Here is a 21893-nt window from a genome sequence, read left to right on the forward strand (position 1 = left end):
ATAAACCAGGTGTTGAAATGTTAACCAATAAGCAGTGCTCTGCATCGTTAGTTATTTGTTTTTTAAAAAAGATATATGCAAATATCTGAAATTAAGAAACCCAAATTCTGCACTCAAAAAATACTGAGATCTGTGGAGTAAATGATTCTCATATCTTGGATTAAATGGAGTAAATGATTCTCATATCTTGCATCATTTACTCTGCAATGTATATTATATCACATAACTGCTGCTGCTAATAATGGAGAGGGGTGAAGAGATGAGCAAGGGGGTGTCTATACGCTCTATTAACCCCATAGTGGCTGCGCAGAGGCACTGCATTGTTTATATGGCGCAGCTGCCAACTCGCAGCTACGTTGGGCTTTTACCCCGAAACTGTATTTTTTCAGTGTGGTTTTACTGTGATTTTGTTGCTGTTGCTCTGAGGTCACCACATTGTTTCTCCAGTCTGATGGTGGTTGCCTCAGTTCGGGTTAAGCCCAGTGGGCATTGCTGGAGGCAGACCCAAGCCGAATTTTGTTTCCTGCCCATCCTGGCTAAGCATAGGAACGCTAGGCATGGGCCAGGGGGTGGGCTTCATGAGCCGAATGGCCACCAGCAGGGCCGGTGCCAGACTATTTTGCACCCTAGGCAGGTGAGCGGCTTCCAGCTGGACGTGCAGTTCCAAAGCTGCCCCCCGTCCCAGCGTCCTGGCTTCGAAGCCAGCGCTGAGCCGGAAGCCACTCCTGGCTTCGAAGCCAGGATGCTGGGGTTGGGGGGCAGGGCGGCGGCTTTGGAATGGCATGCCCAGAAGTGGCTTCCAGGTGCGCCCTTCTGAAGCTGCCACCCTGCCCCCCAACCTCAGTGTCCTGGCTTTAAAGCTAGGAGTGGCTTCCGGCCGGGCGCTGGCTTCGAAGTCAGGATGCTGGGGTTGGGGGCGGGGCAGCGGCTTCAGAACAGTGCACCTGGAAGCCGCTCTAGGAGAGCGGCTTCTGGGTGCGCCTTTCGACACCCTCCTTTGCTTGGCGCTCTAGGCCGCCGCCTGAGCTGCCTCTATGGCAGCGCTGGCCCTGGCCACCAGGGCTGCAGTTTTCTGGCTGGCTAGCCCACAATCCCTCCTGCTGTCTATATTTATTGTTTCTGCTTTGCAGCAGCAATGCTGTGGAGTTTTGAGGGAATCGGCTACAAAGCCACGTTGTATAGCCACCCCCACTGAAACTACAACTCATGATAATTGGAAATCATGTTCCATAAGCCCTCAGATTTCATCAGATACTGTCCACATCCTTTCGTAAGCATAAGGACTAGAAATGGGCAGTTTAAATATGATGACCACATGGAAAGAAGAACAGGGCTCCTGTATCTTTAACAGTTTTATGGAAAAGGGAATTTCAGCAGGTGTCATTTGTATGCATGCAGCACTTGATGAAAATCCCTCTTTATCACAACAGTTAAAGCTGCAGGAGCCCTGCCCTCTTTTGAATCTGGTCACTCTAGCATAGCTCCTGCAGCTTTAACTGTTGTGATGAGGAGGGAATTTCACCAGGTGCGGCATGCATACAAATGACACCTGCTGGAATTTCCTTTGGTACACAATTGTTAAAGATACAGGAGCCCTGTCCTCCTTTCCATATCGTCACCCCCGTGTTTTTTTTTTTAAAAAAAGTAGATGTGGAGGTAGCTCCAGTACTATATTCTGCACTCTCCTCTCCACCAAAAGTAAATAATACACATTCTAAAATAAATTAATAAATAAATAAATAATGCACACAGGCTTTCCCTGGGCTGTAAATGCTACTGGGTTTTAGTTTTACATGGTATTTTTAAACTTCTAAAGCTTTATATTATGTTTTGATCCATTGTATTTTATGGTTTTAATTGTGAACCACCCAGAGAGCCTTGCCTATTGGGCAGTATAAAAATGTATTAATTAATTAATTAATACACACATACATATACTTGCAGAATTATGGCATACACATGGTCTCGCCTGGCAGTTAAGAATGTATCAAACCACTGCAAGTTGGTCTCTTCAGAGAATAAAAATGCATTTCCTCAGGCCTAAAAGCACTATGCTTGAAAAATGAGCGATTGTTTTATGAGACATGGTTTCAATTTCCAGGTTATCACTTGGCAGAAACGCTTCGAAGCATGCTGACTCCTGGGATTTTCTTAATGTATTTTGTCTGCAATTGACAAGCTTGGTTTACATGGAGATTTTAGGATGCCTACAAGTGCTGCTGAGTACCTATTTCTACTTGCAGGTAAGCAGGATATATTCTGGAACTTTCAATTATTATTATCTTCATTGTAAGGTATCCTGATGCTTTTAATGTCAATTTAATTACTGTATTTCCTATCTAAACATTTAATTAAATCAAAGCACAAATTAATCTGAAATAGTGCAATTATTACTGATGTCATACTTTTGAAAAGCTACCCCCCCTTTTTTGTGTGTGCAATGGCACAGAAATCCACCTTGTACTGAATTTCTTCAGGCAGCCTAGTTTGACAGTGCTCCTACCATGAGAAGACCTCCCTACCAGTGGAATAAGGTGCCCTACATGGCTCTGACATCACACTTCTGACAGGATGCAAGCATCTCACATACTGAAACAAGAATGGCCCTGTTCGGAAGACACCTTAAACCATGGCTTTAAACATGGTGCTTAAGCCAAAAAGCCTTAAGTTCCATGGTTAAAGCTATAGTTTAATGTGTCTTCTGAATAGGGGCAATGTGACATTGGAGACCATCATGCTGCTCTTCTTTGAGCTCAGTTCTATGTGGATTTCACTCTTAAAGATTGGAAAACCATTGTTCAATGAGGAAAACCAGCCATCTGGACCCATAAGTCAATAAGACTGTCTTCAAATATTAATCCATAAAAGATTACAAAAATTCTCATGTTGTCTAATATGTATTTTTCTCCCCCAGCCCATACATTCCCCATCCCCTTCCACCCCTGGCAATAAACTCCAGGACTACTGTGTAGAGTAAATCATATATTGCAGTCTGTAATTTGGGGGAAAGGCATCAACCACCTGGCAATTTGGAGGTAGGGCATCAGCAGATGACACACAATGCTAATTCTTGTTTTCAATGGAATCAGGTAAGAGAGTTGAAGTTCTCCATGGATGCCCAAGGACAATGATGGATTTATGAGGGGGAATAACATAAAGCTCAATAGGGTGGAAATGTTAATAGGATCTGAGAGTTAGTGGTTCCCTTGTTCTTCATGGGGCCATAAGCTCCCTGAAGAATCAGCTGGATTCAGTATTGCTCCTGGATTCTGCAGTAGTAGCTGTGGCTAAAAGAACCTTTTCCCAGCTTAAAGCAATTAAACAGTTGTGGACATCCCTAGAGAAAGATAACCTAGCCTCTATCACAAATGACTTGGTAACCTCCAGTCTAGACTACTTTAACACACAGTACATGGGACAACCTTTGAAGACAGCTCCAACACATTATGGAAGCATGTGTTGGGAAAATAACACGTCTGTGTTAAACATGATCCAAAGTGCTATTTTTGATCTTTAAAGCTCTGAGAAACTTAGGCTCAGGTTAAGTCAAGGAATGTTTCCTTCCTTGAAGCAATCCACCCTCTCCCACCCCATTTATATTAAGATTTTAGGAGAGAACTAGAAATTAGGCATGTGCTCCGCTCCGATTAGAAGCGTAGAAGCAGGAGCGAATTGGCCTGCTCCGCCTTGCCCAGAGGCGGAGTAGAAGCGGACCGGGGACCCGTAGAAGCACGGCGAAGAGAAGCGGCCATACGCAGAGCGCTTCTCTTTTCGCGGACCGATCCGATCGCCATTTTGAAACATTTCGCCCATAGGATTGCATTGCGGAAAAGAAAGGGGGATAACTGTGTTGTTTTTGAAGCTATCTTTCTGAAAATTCTTGTGCTTAGAGAGTCGTGGATGGGGGTCATTTTGAGCCTACTCTCAGCTCTCTGCGTGGTGCGGTTCGTGTGCTAGAATTTTTTAAAAAGTAGGGTAAAGGCGGGAAAAAGGTTACCTGTTTCGATTGCTGAGGGGCAGAGTCCCTCAGATTGAGAAGAGATCCTGGCCCTCCTCTGTGTGACAACCTTTTAAGTATTTGAAGAGTGCTATCATGTCTCCCCTCAATCTTCTCTTCTCCAGGCTAAACAAGCCCAGTTCTTTCAGTCTCTCTTCATAGGGCTTTGTTTCCAGACCCCTGATCATCCTGGTTGCCCTCCTCTGAACACGCTCCAGCTTGTCTGTGTCCTTCTTGAATTGTGGAGCCCAGAACTGGATGCAATACTCTAGATGAGGCCTAACCAGGGCCGAATAGAGAGGAACCAGTACCTCACATGATTTGGAAGCTATACTTCTATTAATGCAGCCCAAAATAGCATTTGCCTTTCTTGCAGCCATCTCACACTGTTTCAGCTTGCGATCTACAACAATTCAGCTTGCGATCTACAACAATTCCAAGATCCTTCTCGTTTGTAGTATTGCTGAGCCAGGTATCCCCCATCTTGTAACTGTGCATTTGGTTTCTATTTCCTAAATGTAGAACTTGGCATTTATCCCTATTAAATTTCATTCTGTTGTTTTCAGCCAGCACTCCAGCCTATCAAGATCACTTTGAAGTTTGTTTCTGTCTTCCAGGGTATTAGCTATCCCACCCAATTTTGTGTCATCTGCAAATTTGATCAGCGTTCCCTGCACCTCCTCATAAGGTTCCCTGCATCTTCTCTTCTCCATGTTATCCTCACAACAACAACCCTGTGAGGTAGATTGGGCTGAGAGTCTGTGACTGGCCCAAAGTCACCCAGTGGGTTTCCATGGCCGAGTGGGGACTAGAACCCAGACCTCTGACTCCCAGTCCAACACTTTAGCCACTACACCACACTGGCTTGCTACCCATCAGACCACTGGAGGCAGGGGTACCTGAAAAATGGCTTCCATTGACAAGCTATTTATTTCTTCATTTAAAACATTTCTTCTCTGCCTTTCAGGGCAGAAGCCCTCACAAGGCATCTCACAACAATAAAAATATAAAAACCATTAAAAGTAATAAAAACAAAACACAATAAAATAGCATTTAAAAATAATAAAAAAACACAGTATCACACATTTGGAGCGTGGGGCAAATTGCTATTTGAACTGAACTATTTCTATTTCAGCTGCTTCTGTCTTAAATTTTTGTTTCCAATTTGATCAAATAATGTCCAATGGTGAAGACCACATTTTCAAGTCACAAAATTTAGATTACATCAGCTGTTCTATGGTATGTGAAGTGCAGTGGGGGCACTGAATAATTTTGAAGGGAAAGCATTCAGAGTGGTGGGATCCAGCACTTATTCGGCATTTGACTGTGAGAATATCCTTCTTTCAATGAATTGCTTTGATCTCACTCTCTGATGGTGGCATTGGTTCATAGAAGCTTGGCATCAAACCAAAAAAAAAAATCATGAAATATCCATTCCTCTTCCCAGGTTCCCTAACAATGGGATAACTAGACACTGAATCTATTCATTCATATACCTCAACACAGCATTACTATTCACAATGCATTATGTTCTGCTGTTGGATTTAGCATTCAGAAAAATGTATCCCTTCAAGTGTGAAAGCTGTCATACTGTGGTAGTTGTTTTCTCATCTAAAAGCTCATAATGAATTTTGTCATGTTCTTAAATGAATCCCTTTTTATAAGAGAAGCCAATGTAATCAAATACAGAATAGAATCTGCTAGGTTTTTGAGAAAACTATTTGCATTCTGCCATAATCCGTGCCTAGTCTTAGCTAGAATATTATTGTTTTTTCTTTAAAACACCTTCTCCTAGATATCCCCACTTCCAATATAATTAAACTCCTCTCACATAGCCGGTGCATCATATTTGATTTAAAATATTTTGAAAGTAACAAAATTACAGACTCTTGTAAGAGGAGCCAGAATAGAAATCTATGAAGCAAAGTAATGTGATGCTGAAAACTGCCAGCCATGTTGGCAACTGAATTCTCCTGCCCACCCACAGCTCCTTTCCCATTTGCAGGGACCTTGGAGATATTCTAGTCCAACCCCTTGTTCAATGCCGGCTCTACAATGCAGAATGCAGCTACAGCACCCCTGACAGATGGCCACCCAGCCTCTCTTTAAATATCTTCAGCAAATGACAACCTAAAATTTCCCCTCTCCTTAATCATCTCTTCTCCAGGCTAAACAATCACCAGCTCTTTCACCTGCTCCTTCTAAAACTTTGTTTCTAGACCCACCCCCACTGTCCTGGCTCCTCTTCTCTGGATATCCTCCAGTTTGTTAATGTCCTTCTTAAAATTTGGCACCCAGAAATGAACACAGTACACCAAATGCGGCCTGACTAATGCAAAATAGAACAGAACTATTACTTCCTGCATTCTGGATGCTATGCTTCCGTTAATGCAGCCTAAGATTGCATTAGCTTTTTAAGCAGCCGCATCGCCCTGCTGGCTCGTGTTCAGCTCCACTAAGACAACTAGGTCCTTTTCACATGTACTGTTGCCAAGCCTGGACTCCTTCCATCCTGTATTTGTGCCACTGGGTGTTTTTTTTTTTTTTGGGTTCCTAAATACAAGGCTTTACATTTATCTCTGTTGCATTTCGTCTTCCAGAAGAGAGCCATGTTAGCCTGTTGAAGCAAAATCAACAACTTTAAAGGCTAACAAATTGATTATGGCAGAAGCTTTTGTAGACTTCAGTTTACTTCACAAGATGCATGCTGTGCTACAGAGAGCTTGGTTGGAGCATGGTGGGAATTGTAAAGAGTGATGTCAGAGGGAAACTACATGCAGAAAGTACTGACAGCGATGATCACATTAACACCGGCCATTCAAAAAACACTTGTTGCTGATAACACAAATGTCCAAGCACTAGGTAAGGTTTAATTAACACGTGTAGTGCAATCATTTAAAAAAGCAGTTTATCTCGATACAAGCCTCTAGTGACAGAATTGAACCTCTTAAACTGTAACTCAGCAGTCCCTTGCTCTAACCTCCATTTGAGGTTATGTTGGTCTGCAGTGATTGCTTTAAACTCAGTAAGAAAATGTCATAAGAGGTTGAAGTATTCTCCCACTGGTTTCTGAATATTGCTATTTCTGATGTCAGATTTATGTCCATTTATTCTTTTCTGCAGAGACTGGCCTGACAACATCGTCAAAAGGACCCGCAAAAGAAAAAACCCATAACAAGCGTGTTATAAAATGCTCGATTGATGGTGGGCAGAGAGAGGGAGAGAAAGAACTTCAAGCAAACTCTGCAGTTTGCTTACAGGAAACTGAGAGCTTTGTTACAGGACTCAGCTGTGGAATAGGAAAGCCATTTGGAAGGGGTAGATTCTAATCACCAAAACAGACTGCAAGGAAAGGGTTAAGCACTTCCTCCCCTAGAACTGATTCTGCAATAAAATGCACAGCCCTGGTGATTGTCTCTCCCTTTAAAAACAAAAGCCACCTGGAAATCATCACATATAATTTGGCCATAGTATAACTACTCTTGTCAGCTACAAATTAAAACTGATCAATATTTTATTTTACCTGCCTTTCAAATGCCAAGAGTGGTTTGTAGCCAACAAACAATTTAAACTATCATTTTCAAACTGTGTTTCTAGGAGCAAAGGGATTCTTCCTAAACTTTGCAAGGACCCTTCAACGAAAAGATGAGTAATAGCAGATGAGTTTCCCTGAAAGAAAGCTTGTCGACCACTATTACTGATCTTCCGTTGCAATACACAGCCACAGGGGAGTATTGGGGTCATTCCAGGACACAAACTCAGTTTTCAGGGGGGATATCTAGACACATTAGGCCTGGCCAGCGTCCTTCTGCATCATGCAGCTGTTCCTCAGCAGACAACCGAGGTGGGACTTAAGGGCAGGACGTTTAAAAACCGTAGATTTAAAGTGCTGAAATGTTGAGCTCTTCCCCCCCTCCCCTGTGGTGGAACTATAGCTCCCTATCTCTATGTGTGAACAGGAGGTCTCACTCTTCTCACTAATCATTTTTCAAAATTAATGGGGAGCAACTTCCCTTTCTGCATTTCAATGGAGCAACCTTTAACTTGATAAACGTGCACACATAATAAAAAAACAATGGGGGGGGGAGTAGGAGAAGGCTGCACTATGTTTTTGTGATGTTCAGTTTTCACTATCAAAGTCAAAGATACTGTCACATTGAGGGCACAATCCGATGGAGATAGTTGGCAGCCTCCGAAGTAACCAATGCAGGGTGGCTGGAGCACGGAAGGGCCTCCCTGCACTTTCACTAGACAGGTGATTTTGCCCATCTAGCTATGAGCAGCAGGGAAGGAGGCTGGGGTGAGCATAGGAAGCTGTGTAATGTAGCATCCTCCATCTCTTCCCCCTTTCCCCTATCCCCATGTTCTGTTTCTGAGCACGGGGAGGTAGCCAGAACTGCACTGTGTGTGTGTGTGGGGGGGGGCAGGTGAGCATGGTTTCTGGACTCCGATGTTGGAGCCCTCTTTCCGACCTCAGATTCCAGAAACTAAACAATTCCATGTGTCCCCCCTCCCCAGATGCTGTCAAGAGGCATAGGATTGCTCTGTGAAGTAAAAAGGTTTCATGAGCCCTTTCTGTTATCTGGGCATTTTTAAACCTCTGCTCAGGCATTATTCCCACCATCTGCTCCTCCTTTAACAACGTTTACTCAAAGTGAGAGGGCTTCTTTACCACATGATTCCAGCCAAGCAGGTATCAGATAGTAAACAAATAACCACTAAATGTGTGATGAATTTTCTGCGGGCAAAGGATTTCTTTCATTATCCTCACTCTTATTGGGCAGGTGGGGAGAGAAGGCATGTGGGCCCATTGCCAAGGCAAGTGGGCCATTGCTCTATCTTGCCACGCTACACTGGTGGTTTCATGACCCAACAACGATGCATGGCAGATGTTGTGATCTGATCTAGCTCTCTCAGCATGGAGTGTGAGACCAGCTGCCATTGAATGAGGCGGTTGTTAAATAGTTGTTAAAAACAGGCCTTGTTTTTATGTTATGTAAATTTATTTAATTTCTAAACTGCCCCATAGCTGGAGTTTTCTGGGCAGTTTATAACAATTCATTAAAAAAATACATCAACGTACAAAAATATGTGATAGAAATAGTCTGAAATTGTTTTAACACATAAAATTAGAACACTATAAAAAGCTAAAAACAATTTTAAATGAACTCTATTTCCCCTAATAGACCTGATTCAAAACAGTAGACATAGACTTGGGGCATCAAGATGGCGGAAAGTGGACCACTGAAGCTGCCTTTTGTCTAAAAAGCCACGTTAGGAATCATGCCTGCTTGCCGGAAATGCTGCCTTAGAATGTGCAGAAGAATATAGAAAGTTTTGGAGCTCCATCACAGCTACTCCCTACCCCCCTGGTTTGAGTCCGCTTCCCCCCCCTCCATTTCCTTAGCGAGTCTAGTGCTGGGCACTTTCACGTCTGTGCGTTGTTGTGCTGTTTCAGCTCATTTATCTTTTCACCTGTATCGCTACTGTGCCAACAAAATCTCCCACCCCGCCCCCTACGTTCTCCTTCCCCCTGCAGTTAATTTATATATATTATATTATTTTAGCACAAATACAATAGTACAGCAGCCTGGAACTGCACAATTACAGTAAAACAACACAATGTGCTTTCCTCTAGGATCATATTAAACAATACAAGTAAAGAGAAAGTATTAAAAGTAGTTTTTGGAGAACACTGTGGTCAATGTTGGCATGGCAAGGGGAAGCTGACATTGTTCTGGTCAGGAAACCTAAACATGCCTACTCAGGAGTAAGAAGCATAGAGTTGAATGGGACTGAGTCCTGGGCATGGGCGGCGGGCTCCTCACTTGCCTTCTCTGCAGGGTGTTTGGGCGCCCTTTCTCCCTCCCCCTTCACAGTTGAGCAGGGAACTGCCCCATCCTCCTCTTATGTCAGCAAGACCACCCTTTGACACACACACAGCCAACAAAAAATGGGATGGTCCGATGTAGTGCAAGGACAACAATACATGGGACAGAGGAGCAGCTTTATTGTGCACTGAGGGGGAAAAACCAGAATTTCCCCACTCCAAAATAAGACGGAAAAGGGAGAGGAAAAGGTGAGATGAGCACAGGACAGGGGTGACATCATGTGGATACTGTGCTGCAAAAACACGTACCAGGCATGGCTTAGGTTTGGGGAGTTGGGGAATTTGGGGGCCTACAGTAGTGCCAGAGTTATATAGGGACTAATAGTGCTTTAAGACTAGGCAACACTGCCTATGTGACTTCTTCCTATCTGCTGAATCTATCTATAAAAAAGTCTTAGAAAATGACAAGTCTCCAATGTCCTTTCGTATAAAGAAAAATGACCCCTGTAAAGCTGCCACAGAACTTCCACCATGTGGAGAAGTTCAGAATAAGAAGCAATTCATTACATGCCATGGAATTATGTAAGAGATATCTTGTAGTACAATTTCCCCAACCTGGTGCCCTCTAGATGTGTTGAATTGCAACTCCCATCATTCCCAACCAGCATGGGGAAGGCTGGTGTGTGTGTGTGTGTGTGTGTGTGTAGTGTTTTTGAAGTGTTTGTTGAAGTCAGACAGCATTTCATTCCAGTGATAGACCATATTCCTCAAACATGTTATGCAGGATTCTTCAAAGCAATATATGTCTTGCACAGCTTCTTTACAGTAAATTTCTGCCAGGTAAATTTTATTTTCTTCCACACACCTCCCCTTGGCCTAATTGGGGAAATCCTATAAATAAAATCATCATTCTGGTTAGAGGGAGAGATGAGCAGCTTTCCTGTAAGAAGGTCATTTGCATAATTTGTTGATGTGACCTGTCACTTAGTTTTTTGCCTTTATGAAATAAACTCAATGTACATTGTGATGCTTCTAGCCCACTGGCAAGACCTGGTATTTTCCAGTACAATTTCTTGGTGACTCAGTATAGCAGAAATAATTGTAACTAGGAATAGACGGGAAATAGCCTGAGTTCATTTTAAGATAAATCAGACATACTAAAGCAAACTCTGGCCTCTGCCCCCAAGGGCCACTGGGAGTCTGCATCCCTTGCAGAGAAGGAGCAGCTGCAGGGAGCTCACTTGCCCTTCCCTGCCACCCTGCTCCAAGGACATGCTACTATGGACTGCACAGCTGAAGGGAGACACGGTCTGGCCTTGCCCCTGGCAGGAGATCAAGGGCCACTAGAGGAGTCTGCACTTCCTGCCTCCCAGGAAGAACAGCATGGCAAGGGGAAGATCAACCTGGCCCCATCAGTTGGCAGTAAAGGTACAGCTGCTGCAATGCTTGCTTTCCTCTGCCCTCCCGACTCCTTTTTCCTTTTGTCGCTTTTTTCCTTTTGTGAGCTTTTGGGCAGGGATTGTGTCTATCGTTTAATATCTGTACAGCAAATTGTATATGCTTTATAAGTGTTCGACGATGGTGATGATAGTAAAGCATGCTTTGTGTACATTGTTAAGTGATGTAGGAGAAAGATGGGCAGACTGCAATCTGTTTATGCTATTCCAAATTTTAGAGCAATCCATATAGCGCAATCCATTGCAAGCTATATGTATAAACCACAAGAACTTTACTTATCCATGATTGAGAGGGCAGGGAAGTCTGCTTCTGCCAGCACAGTTACACATATCTATTTCTGGTCCAAATGCTATTTGTTAGTTTGAAGTTTGGTTCCAACTCAAACTGACACAGATAATAGGTTGTGAAAACAGATTATAGGTTGTTGATGGATATGTTGACAGTAAGGCAGCTAACATCTTTTAGGAGCTCTTACAAAAATACTTATTAAATGTAAACCTTAAAGGCTTGTTACTAATTGCCTGAAATCTATATTCTCTATATTTTTAAATGCATCAGATGAAATTTTACCCATGCTGGAAAGAATCCACTGTAAATATCAAAGGAAAAAAGATCTGATTATTTTCTTCAGGTATATTTATAAATTTGTTGTGGTATCACATTCCTCCCACATGACAGATGCATCAGCAAATTGCAGGTCAAAACAGCAGTTATTGTGCGAAGAGTGTTTAATTTGACATTTTCCCCTGATAGCAATTACAAGGGCAATTAGCTTCCTAACATTTTGCATCCAATGCCAGAGTGTACTGGAGAATGATATAAAGCAGTGCCCTTCCATAAGAACAGAGGGACTTAAGAACTGCCTTGTTGGAACCAAACCTTGGTTCATCTAGTCCAACGTCCTGTTTCTTGTAGTGCTTATCCAAATGCCTCTTGGTATCCATAAGCAGGCACAGAGGGAGGGATGTCAGAGAAGTCTGCAATGGATTCAGTGTGTTCAGATTTCTATGAATCCAGCCTTTTTCCAAGCCATGCAGATTCTTCCAAGTCATGCCGATTCTGCAGACCTTTTTAAATTATTATTATTAATAATAATAATGAAGGATTTGGGCAAATTTGCACTTGCATTAATGCACATTAGTGCAGATGCACATTAGCTCAAATGCAAATTACCGCTAATGTGCATTACTGCAAGTGGAAAAAATTCTTGTCCATCTCTAAAAAAAAATTCCGATTCTATCAATGAGTGGATGAAGAAAATAAAGACACCTGGCAATTTGTGAAATACAAATGGAATGGATTAAACAAAACCCGTCCATCCCTACATGGAGATGATCATCACTCTTCCACTGGTTGTTTCCAGCATCTGATATTCAAAGACATCCAAGGGAGGCTCCATACAGCGAACAGCCATAGACTTAGTCTCCATATATTTATCTGACCTGGGAGAATGTTGAAATGAAGGCTCTATTCTGCCCCCACTGCTGATTCAATTTTATGGTACTTACGTTGGAGTCAGAAGTACTCCTGGTTGATGGAAAAAAAACTTGGTGAACAAAAGTGCTACCATCAGAGAGACTTATATAGAAATGGCTGTTAAATATCTTGCAAAATAGTAAACAGTTCTCCCCCAAATTTTGAAGTGTCTGGAGATTACTCATAACCTATATTCAACCTGTTTATTCAGTTTTGACCACCTAATAATACACTGAGTCATTCAATTAAGAGGCAATTTATTTATTTCTGCATGGATGTTTAGTCCCATTTTGTGCAAATTAACATGAGAGCCTGACACACCTTCTGACTCTCTTACATTTCATCTCAAGTATTTATGAGATGTATGCCTCTTGTGTTGGCTGTCTGCTTACATGACACAATGGAAAGACTACAGTTTAGTACATAGGCCAGAATGTACATGATATGAACCCGGGATAACAGCATATCTTGCAGTGAATGTCAAAAGGTCAAGACCCACTTTAAATTCCTATATATCCTGTGCTGTTAGCATTGTATTTATAAATTGTGATAAAGTATCTCCATGGAAATCTTTTTTATTTTACATAAATGCTGCCAATTATGAAGCAGTACCGCAGAATTTAACTTGGGCTGATGTATTATTCCAGAAAAGAAAAGGCAAGAGGTCTCACACACCCTCACAAGACATTTCTTCTCTCAAATATAAGCCCACGTCACCAGGGGGTTGCAGCTTTATGTAATCTGAAATTAGACATGGTGTATTAAGAACTCTAGAACGAGCTTGCTATACACATTTGACATTGGAGTAGACACAGAGGCAAGTCCTTTTGACTATACAGTGTCTGTCATAGATGTACCTTGTGAGTACACTTGTGGGATTGCTTACTTAACTTGTGGGATGTCAGAAATGTACTGCAACTGATCCCAAATTGGAATACTAGTACTCTTGAGGGTTCTTGAGAATTTATAAGGAACTATGCAAGACACATACGCACATACACACAGAGAGTGTAATGATACCTAGATTCTCTTCATTCTGCCAACTCCATTTGGAACTTCCCATTCTTATGGGATTTCTCACATTCTTCTCCCAAAGGGTGTGCGTGTCTGTCTGTGAATGCATGCATGTGCATGTATTCAGGTACAGGTGATTGCAGCAGTTAGCAAAAGGCGTGTTATTGTGATGAAAGCAGTAAACTTGATCACAAGTGGCATCAGATTGAATAGAGAGGATTTGGGGCCATATTGGTTTCAGGATTGTGAATTTTTTCTGCAGTTGGTATATATGAATTATGAGTTTGGGGAGTTGGAGGTATTCGTTAGACATACAAACAAGTATATGATATTCAAGCATTTTGTATTTAAAAAAAGATATACAATCTCAAAGCATTTTAGAGCCACTGATATACTGAGTCCTGAATCTAGAACAGGGAGCATATGAAACCTCCTAAGCTAAAAACTTAAGATGATGATTCTATCTGTCAGTCAAACAGGCACAGAAGCACTTAGAAGTAGTTTGTTCCAATAAAGCCACCTTCCAACACAAGCAACAATATTTTCAGGACTGGTGCCTGAATGAATTCATTCTCTCATTTGGCAGTGTAGTTCTATGCCAAACCCACTAAAGAACAACCCCCCGTAGCAGAATGGCTCCTTTCTTTGCTCTGGCAGATCCAGTAGAGACAGATGACAGGGCCCTGGCATCCTTCTGTCTGACATGGAAATCTCTTTTGAACTGACGCCCTGTGTCAGAGAGGATAATGTACATAGCACTAAATTGCATTGCAGTCTTTCAACTGTGAAGCCTGCTACACTGCAATGAGCAGATGAGTTTCAGGATCTGGTCCACAGCCAACTCTAAATTATTTAGTGGGTTGTCACCAGATGACTTCAGGGGTGTGTGTGTGTGTGTGTGTGTGTGTGTGTGTGTGTGTCTGAATACTTTGGGATAAGTAGTAACTACTGCCAGTTCTAAGCTTCTATTCACAGTACTTTTTACTGATGAAGTTGGGCTATACAACAAAAGACAACGTTATACCTCTTCCCAAGGTCTCTTCATCCTGCTGCTATTTATCTGTAACCCTTCATTTAAAGTCACCACAGGAGTCTTTTCTTTAGAAAAGTTCAGAAGCTGAATTGCCTGCACTGAAACTAACTATATAACTGTAGGTTTCCATTGTCACTTCGGTACTACAGTGAGTGCAAAGGGAAATATTACAACAGAATTAGCAGAAAGGAGTGAAGTCACATTAAATGAAACTAAACTGTACATGCCGACTGAACCCTACTACTTCCTCCATTTAAAGGTTTGCACCAAAGCAATGTAATGCTTTAGCAAAAATAAAACAGAAATGAACTGGAAATAAACAGGAAATTAGGCATATATAAACTACTTTATTCATATTTTGTAACATTATTCCACTTCCAACATCGAGGTTGTTCAAAGAATTGGATTTTTTGATTAGAGCTGCAATGATGCAGAGCAATGAAGGGGTATGGAAAAGTAAATTAGATATAGGGTGTCAACATCAACTAGGCTGAAAGGGACAAATTCCTGCCAGCAAATATTTGGAGGATACATCTAGAAAGTTAGAAAAATTGCCTCTGGTCAGCCTGAAATGCTGATTGTTTTGAGCTAGTCTGCTGGCAACAAGAGTCAGGAAAACAACTACCTGTATTCCCTCCACCTAATAGAGTTTGTTCAAATAAACAAACACTGAGATTTATTACAAACCAGTTCAAAATTGTTCAGTCAGAGTTTATCAAGGAAACCTGAGATATTACTCTCTCCAACTCTCTCCTTCTCTCAGACTTATAGACACACACACACACACACACACACACACACACACACACACACACACGGCTCTTCCTTTAGCAAAAGCAAAATACTAAAATGTCAGCAAGACTATAAACTTGAAGGCTGAATTGGGAGGGGGGAGTTGCTGGCCTGATCCAAACCTTGAGCCTTATATTGATACTCTCAGTCCTAGAATAAAAGGAGATCATGAGGTTTGGATACAGTAGCAATAGAAGTGCAGGACACTGATGTTCCACCTCCTGACCACTAGAAAATCCATCCCTTGCTATCTGTTTGCATACTTCCAGACTCAAGGGCAAGATACTTAAAAAACAAATAAGTAATAATAAATATATTTTAAAAACAATCAAATACAACATAAAACACTTTCCCTAAGTGTCACACAATGAGTAAACGGCACCTTGTAAAAGCCTCCCCTGCCGATCTTAAGGCACAGGCAGGCTGGTACAAGGAGAAGCATTCTTTCAGGGATCTGAGTCTCAAGTCACAACAGTGACTTCAAACATATCGTTATGCATGGGCAATATTTTTAGAGTTTGTGGTGGCACAAAGAAAATGAGGAAGGTTCCCAGCTATACCTGAAGAGGCAAATTTGGGATACAATGCAGGGCTGGACAGTTTTGGACAAACATGACATGGTGGCAGGCGTGCACCTACAAAGTGGTGCCATGTCTACAGATTGTGTGTAGACCTAGTAGGTCACTAGCTCGGAGGCAGCAGCATCTTATCTAGAGCAACCACTCAATAAATCTTGTCCTCAAAACACATACTCGGTGTCACCTCGAAAGCACTTCTGCACCACCACGCCACAAGAGGAGGTCAAGCAGATTCACATACACATGTGCACTGTGCCGATGACAGCCTTTTTGGGGGTGGGTGGGTTGAAAAGGCCCTGAATGTTGGGGAGACAGTGACTGTGTGGGTGTGAGAGTAGCAGGCACTAAGATCTGCAGAAGGGTGTGGGCAAAGATGGAGACCAGGACTGAAGCCATTCTCCGCATGAATCCCAAAGATGTATTTGAGGCAATAAGCCTGTGTGCACCAGTTGCTGGGGAACATGGGTGGGAGGGTGCTGTTGCACCATGTCCTGCTTGTTCATCCCTGTCCGATGGCTGGTTGGCCACTGTGTGAACAGAGTGCTGGATTAGATGGACCCTTGGTCTGATCCAGTGTGGCTCTTCTTATGTTCTCATGTAAAATATGAACCTCGTGTGTAGCCCTTGCTTTAGCCTCAAATATGACCTTAGCAATCTTTTCTTCAAAGACATTACTGTTCTTCAGGCATGAAGTCTACACATTTGTGTCTTCTTGCTGTAAGAAGACATTAAGGTTCTGAAACAAACAGCTTGATACTATTGATTCTAAGCAGAGGGGTTATAAGCTATTGGTGCTGTGTACTCAGGACAGACTGCCAGTGCATATGAATGAGAAAAGGTTTTGTCTTGGAGAGATCCTGAAACCAAAACCTAGTGTTTTTTTTTGAGACAGGTTATACGGAAGGAGAATGGTTAGAGACATTGCCCTTATCCATACAGTCACCAGGGCCAGCAGTGAACATAGAGAATAGGAGAAGTTAACCCCTCTGCTCTGCCACATGCAGTAAAAGTTTCAAAAGCATTTCTATCAGAACTACAAAAGAGCAAAATAAAATGACAATTAAAGTACACTTCAGAAACAATAGTACATCTTTAACAATATTTATTTATGCATTTAAAACCCCTTTACAATTAAAAATAATATATTAACATGTTATTTCCAGCTGGCCTATTTAGAATTGCAAACAGGAGCTAGGAATGATCTCCCTTTGCTTACATCATGTGAACTGTTGCTGGTATAAAGAGAGCTTCAGAACCATGGGATATTCAAATAAAGTGAAGAAGCACAATTAGACCCAAAAGGGCTAGCTTTGAGAATAATATTTTTGAGAATCTCTGTTCAAAAGACTGGTTTCATGATCACTCCAGACAAATCAAGAGTCTATTTCTTTTTTGCCTTAGTGTTCAGTCCTATGCATGTTTAGATAGAAAAAAACATCCTACAACTCCCAGCATGCCCCAGATTGTGCTCTTAGTTATTTACTTTGGGGCTCTCAGGTCTTCAAGGGCATCACCATTCACTTCAGTGGAAAAAATAGGTCAGACCAACAAAGAAATGCATTCATGACCTTGACCCTTCCATTGAACTGACTGGGGAATCCAGCTCATGAATGAGCTCCATGTATTGGAGCACATGTGGAGTCCCTCCCATTGGTATTGTACGTTAACTGTCAGCTACAGTCGTTATCGCCAACATAATTATGATTCTGATACAGATGAAATGAGCAAATATTAAATGGCAATACCTGCAAAGAAGGATTTACTTCAACAATCTATTCCACAATACACTCACCCTCCTTCTTCTGAGTACTTGTGGCCAAATGCAAGGATGTCAGAAGCCCGGCCACTGCCATCGCATACTACAACTGGAACTGGGGGAGTATCACGTAGATATTCCAGGACGATAGAGATTACATTCGGTCCTCCTTCCACAATGAGAGCCACCACTGGGACCCCTTGCCCAATCCCTGCAGAGAAACAAACAAAAGCAAAACAAAAGCAAAGGCAGCAAATCAAACAAAAACACACAAAAAGAAGGAAACAAATTGAAATGATTGACTTTGTCATTAAGGCAAAGCAGAATTAAGAGACTATCCTTAAAACCTGTTCTACGCCAGAGATGCCTTGCAGAGGAGATAAATCTGGTTCATCCAGAAGACTTTGCAAATAACTTCACTTACATGATGAATAATTTGCTAGCTAATAAATGTATAAACGAAGATTATAATTTGCATACTGACCATGCCTTTTTAAACAAGGAGAGGTAGTTAAAGCTGAAAGGAGATATATGGTACCAGTTCAGCACGTTCTTGCTTATGCAGGAATCCCAATGTGCATATTAAACTCTCATGAATGCAAGAGCTTCCCAGTTCACTTCAGTGGAGTGAACAGCTCTATGCACACAACAAAAATGAATGTGCAAGACCTCTTCTGTTGAAGTCAATGTTCATGCAGATGTTCCATTGGAGCTCTGCATTAAAGTTAACTTTACGTAACTATGAACTATAACAGTAATCCCAACTGACAGCTGCAATACTGTCAATAAACAATATGGCAATAAACAATTCACCCAAATTTATTATTACTATAAAAGTACTCTTACAATACTCAGGTTTTGAAAGGCATGAAGCCCAAACTTATATACATGAACAGGGAGAATAAGAAAACCAAACCCCATAGCATGCAAAGAAACATCTGAATTCACTAAGGGGTGCATATTTGAATATTCTAGAATTGCCTAAGTTTGTTATATTTTGCAATGTCCCAAACCCTTATCTTATAGTAGCCATCAGTGCATAATGTGCATAATTCTGACTCCCTACATAATTTGTCACTGACTGAACCATGAATGAAATTGAATTGATATTTCATAAAACAAATAATAGTACTTCAAAATTATGCTGTTACCAAAACTATTTCTTATTTCAGTTTATTCCAATGAAACTTTCAAATGAACAACATCCTCAGATTGCAATCCTATACACATTTAACTGGGAGCTTTAATACACTGTAATAATTGACTATCAGATTGGATAAAACAACCTTATTCTTTTCAATTTCAGATTTTGAAGCATAAATAAATATCCCCTGTCATATACCTTTATGCATTAAATGATAGACTTCAAGGAGCTGAGGAAAATACGCTAACAACAAACTCATTTGAGAATATGGGATAAATGTATGAGATGGTTATCCTTCTAAATGCCCAGTTACTTTGGTAGTTGATGCCCTGCAATTAAATTTATCTTCAAAGCAATAGTTCCAGAAGAAAAACTAAAATTTTAGATATATTTTCCTATGCTAATAAATACAGTACTATTATACAGTTGTGTGAAAAAGAAAGTACAGCCTCTTGGAATTGTATGATTTTACATATCAGGACATAATAACAATATGATAACAATTAGACCTTAGCAGGTCTAAAAATTAGGTAAATAAAACCTCAGATGAACAACAACACATGACATATTACACTGTGTCATGATTTATTTAACAGAAATAAAGACAAAATGGAGAAGCCATGTGTGAAAAAGTAAGTACACCTTATGATTCAATAGCTTGTAGAACCACCTTTAGCAGCAATAACTTGAAGTAATCGTTTTCTGTATGACTTTATCAGTCTCTCACATCATTGCTCCTTACGCCTGGAACGCTCTTCCAGAACATTTGAGAACTACAAGTTCAACCGCAGCTTTTAACGCTCAACTAAAAACTTTTCTTTTTCCTAAAGCTTTTAACACTTGATGTTGTGCAGACTTCTACTATTACTTTCTACTGTTAGTTTTACCCTACCCTGTGCCTGCTTACCCTACCCTGTACCTGTTTGCATTCTCTTCCCCTCCTTATTGTTTTACTATGATTTTATTAGATTGTAAGCCTATGCGGCAGGGTCTTGCTATTTACTGTTTTACTCTGTACAGCACCATGTACATTGATGGTGCTATATAAATAAATAAATAAATAAATAAATAAATAATAATAATAATAATAATAATAATAATAATAATAATAGGAATTTTGGCCCACTCTTCTCTACAACGTTGCTTCAGTTCATTGAGATTTGAGGGCATTTGTTTATGCACAGCTCTCTTAAGGTCCTGCCACAGCATTTCAATCGGGTTGAGGTCTGGACTTTGACTGGGCCATTGCAACACCTTGATTCTTTTCTTTTTCAGCCATTCTGTTGTAGATTTCCTGGTGTGCTTGGGATCATTGTCCTGTTGCATGACCCAATTTTGTCTAAGCTTTAGCTGTCGGACAGATGGCCTCACGTTTGACTCTAGAATACTTTGGTATACAGAGGAGTTCATGGTCGACTCAATGACTGCAAGGTTCCCAGGTCCTGCGGCTGCAAAACAAGCCCAAATCATCATCCCTCCACCACTGTGCTTGACAGTTGGTATGGGGTGTTTGTGCTGATATGCTGTGTTTGGTTTTCACCAAACGTGGCGCTGTGCATTATGGCCAAACTTCTCCACTTTGGTCTCGTCTGTCCAAACGACATCGTTCCAGAAGACTTGTGGTTTGTTCAGGTGCAACTTTGCAAACCTAAGCCATGCTGCCACGTTCTTTTTAGAGGGAAGAGGCTTTCTCCTGGCAACCCTTCCAAACAAACCATACTTGTTCAGTCTTTTTCTAATTGTACTGTCATGAACTTTAACATTTAACATGCTCACTGAGGCCTGTAGAGTCTGAGATGTAACTCTTGGGGTTTTTGCAATTCCTCTGAGCATTGCATGGTCTGACCTTAGGGTGATTTTGCTGGGACGTCCTCTCCTGGGAAGATTGGCAATTGTCTTGAATGTTTTCCACTTTTGAATCATCTTTCTCACTGTAGAATGATGGACTTTAAATTGTTTGGAAATGGCCTTATAACCCTTCCCAGATTGATGGGCAGCAGCAATTGCTTCTCTAAGATCATTGCTGATGTCTTTCCTCCTTTGCATTGTGTTAACACACACCTGAATGCTCCAGACCAGCAAACTGAAAAAAACTTTGGCTTTTATAAAGGTGGTCATGCTTGCTGATGATCAATTAATCACAGGCATTTGATTAGCAGCACCTGTCTGCTACTTAGCATCTTAATTCCTATGGAAGCAGTAAGGGTGTACTTACTTTTTCACACATGGCTTCTCCATTTTGTCTTTATTTCTGTTAAATAAATCATGACACAGTGTAATATGTCATGTGTTGTTGTTCATCTGAGGTTGTATTTACCTAATTTTTAGACCTGCTAAGATGATTGTTATTATGTCCTGATATGTAAAAATCATACAATTCCAAGAGGGTGTACTTTCTTTTTCACACAACTGTATATGGAAAATACTTAATAGTGGTCACAACCAATTTCTTTTAAAAATGTTCATATAAATATCACTTTTGCTACATTGGCACATAGACTGAACAACGGTACTGTCACTGTTCTACTGTACATCTAACATAAGATAGACATTATCTACAACATCTATGATTAAATGAATCTTAAATTCCTTGACCATCCCTGATTTGTACCCATATTGCAATAGTAACATATATTTTAGACAGGTTTTTGTTATTCCTTAATATAGCATGTTCATATTAATATCAACATTTATAAGAGAAATTGGTTTATAGTTGGTGCATTGTTATGAAGCCATATCTGCCTTGAGGAGGACAGAATGATGGCCTCAAAGATGGTTTCTTATACTGCTCTGAAGAGCAACCATCTGATCCATG

At 41.1% G+C, this 21893-nt stretch overlaps 1 protein-coding gene across 2 annotated transcripts in view; it reads right to left on the reverse strand.

Annotated features, from left to right (window-relative positions):
- The window catches only part of TRPM3 (transient receptor potential cation channel subfamily M member 3), a 283758-nt gene that overhangs the window by 83043 nt on the left and 178822 nt on the right, over positions 1–21893 (reverse strand). For both annotated transcript variants that reach the window (XM_063129338.1, XM_063129339.1), the window contains exon 7: positions 17971–18145. In XM_063129338.1, the coding sequence (XP_062985408.1) occupies positions 17971–18145 (175 nt within the window). The remainder of the gene's footprint in view (positions 1–17970; positions 18146–21893) is intronic.

This window comes from Elgaria multicarinata, chromosome 6, assembly GCF_023053635.1.
Source record: "Elgaria multicarinata webbii isolate HBS135686 ecotype San Diego chromosome 6, rElgMul1.1.pri, whole genome shotgun sequence".
NCBI lineage: Eukaryota > Metazoa > Chordata > Lepidosauria > Squamata > Anguidae > Elgaria > Elgaria multicarinata.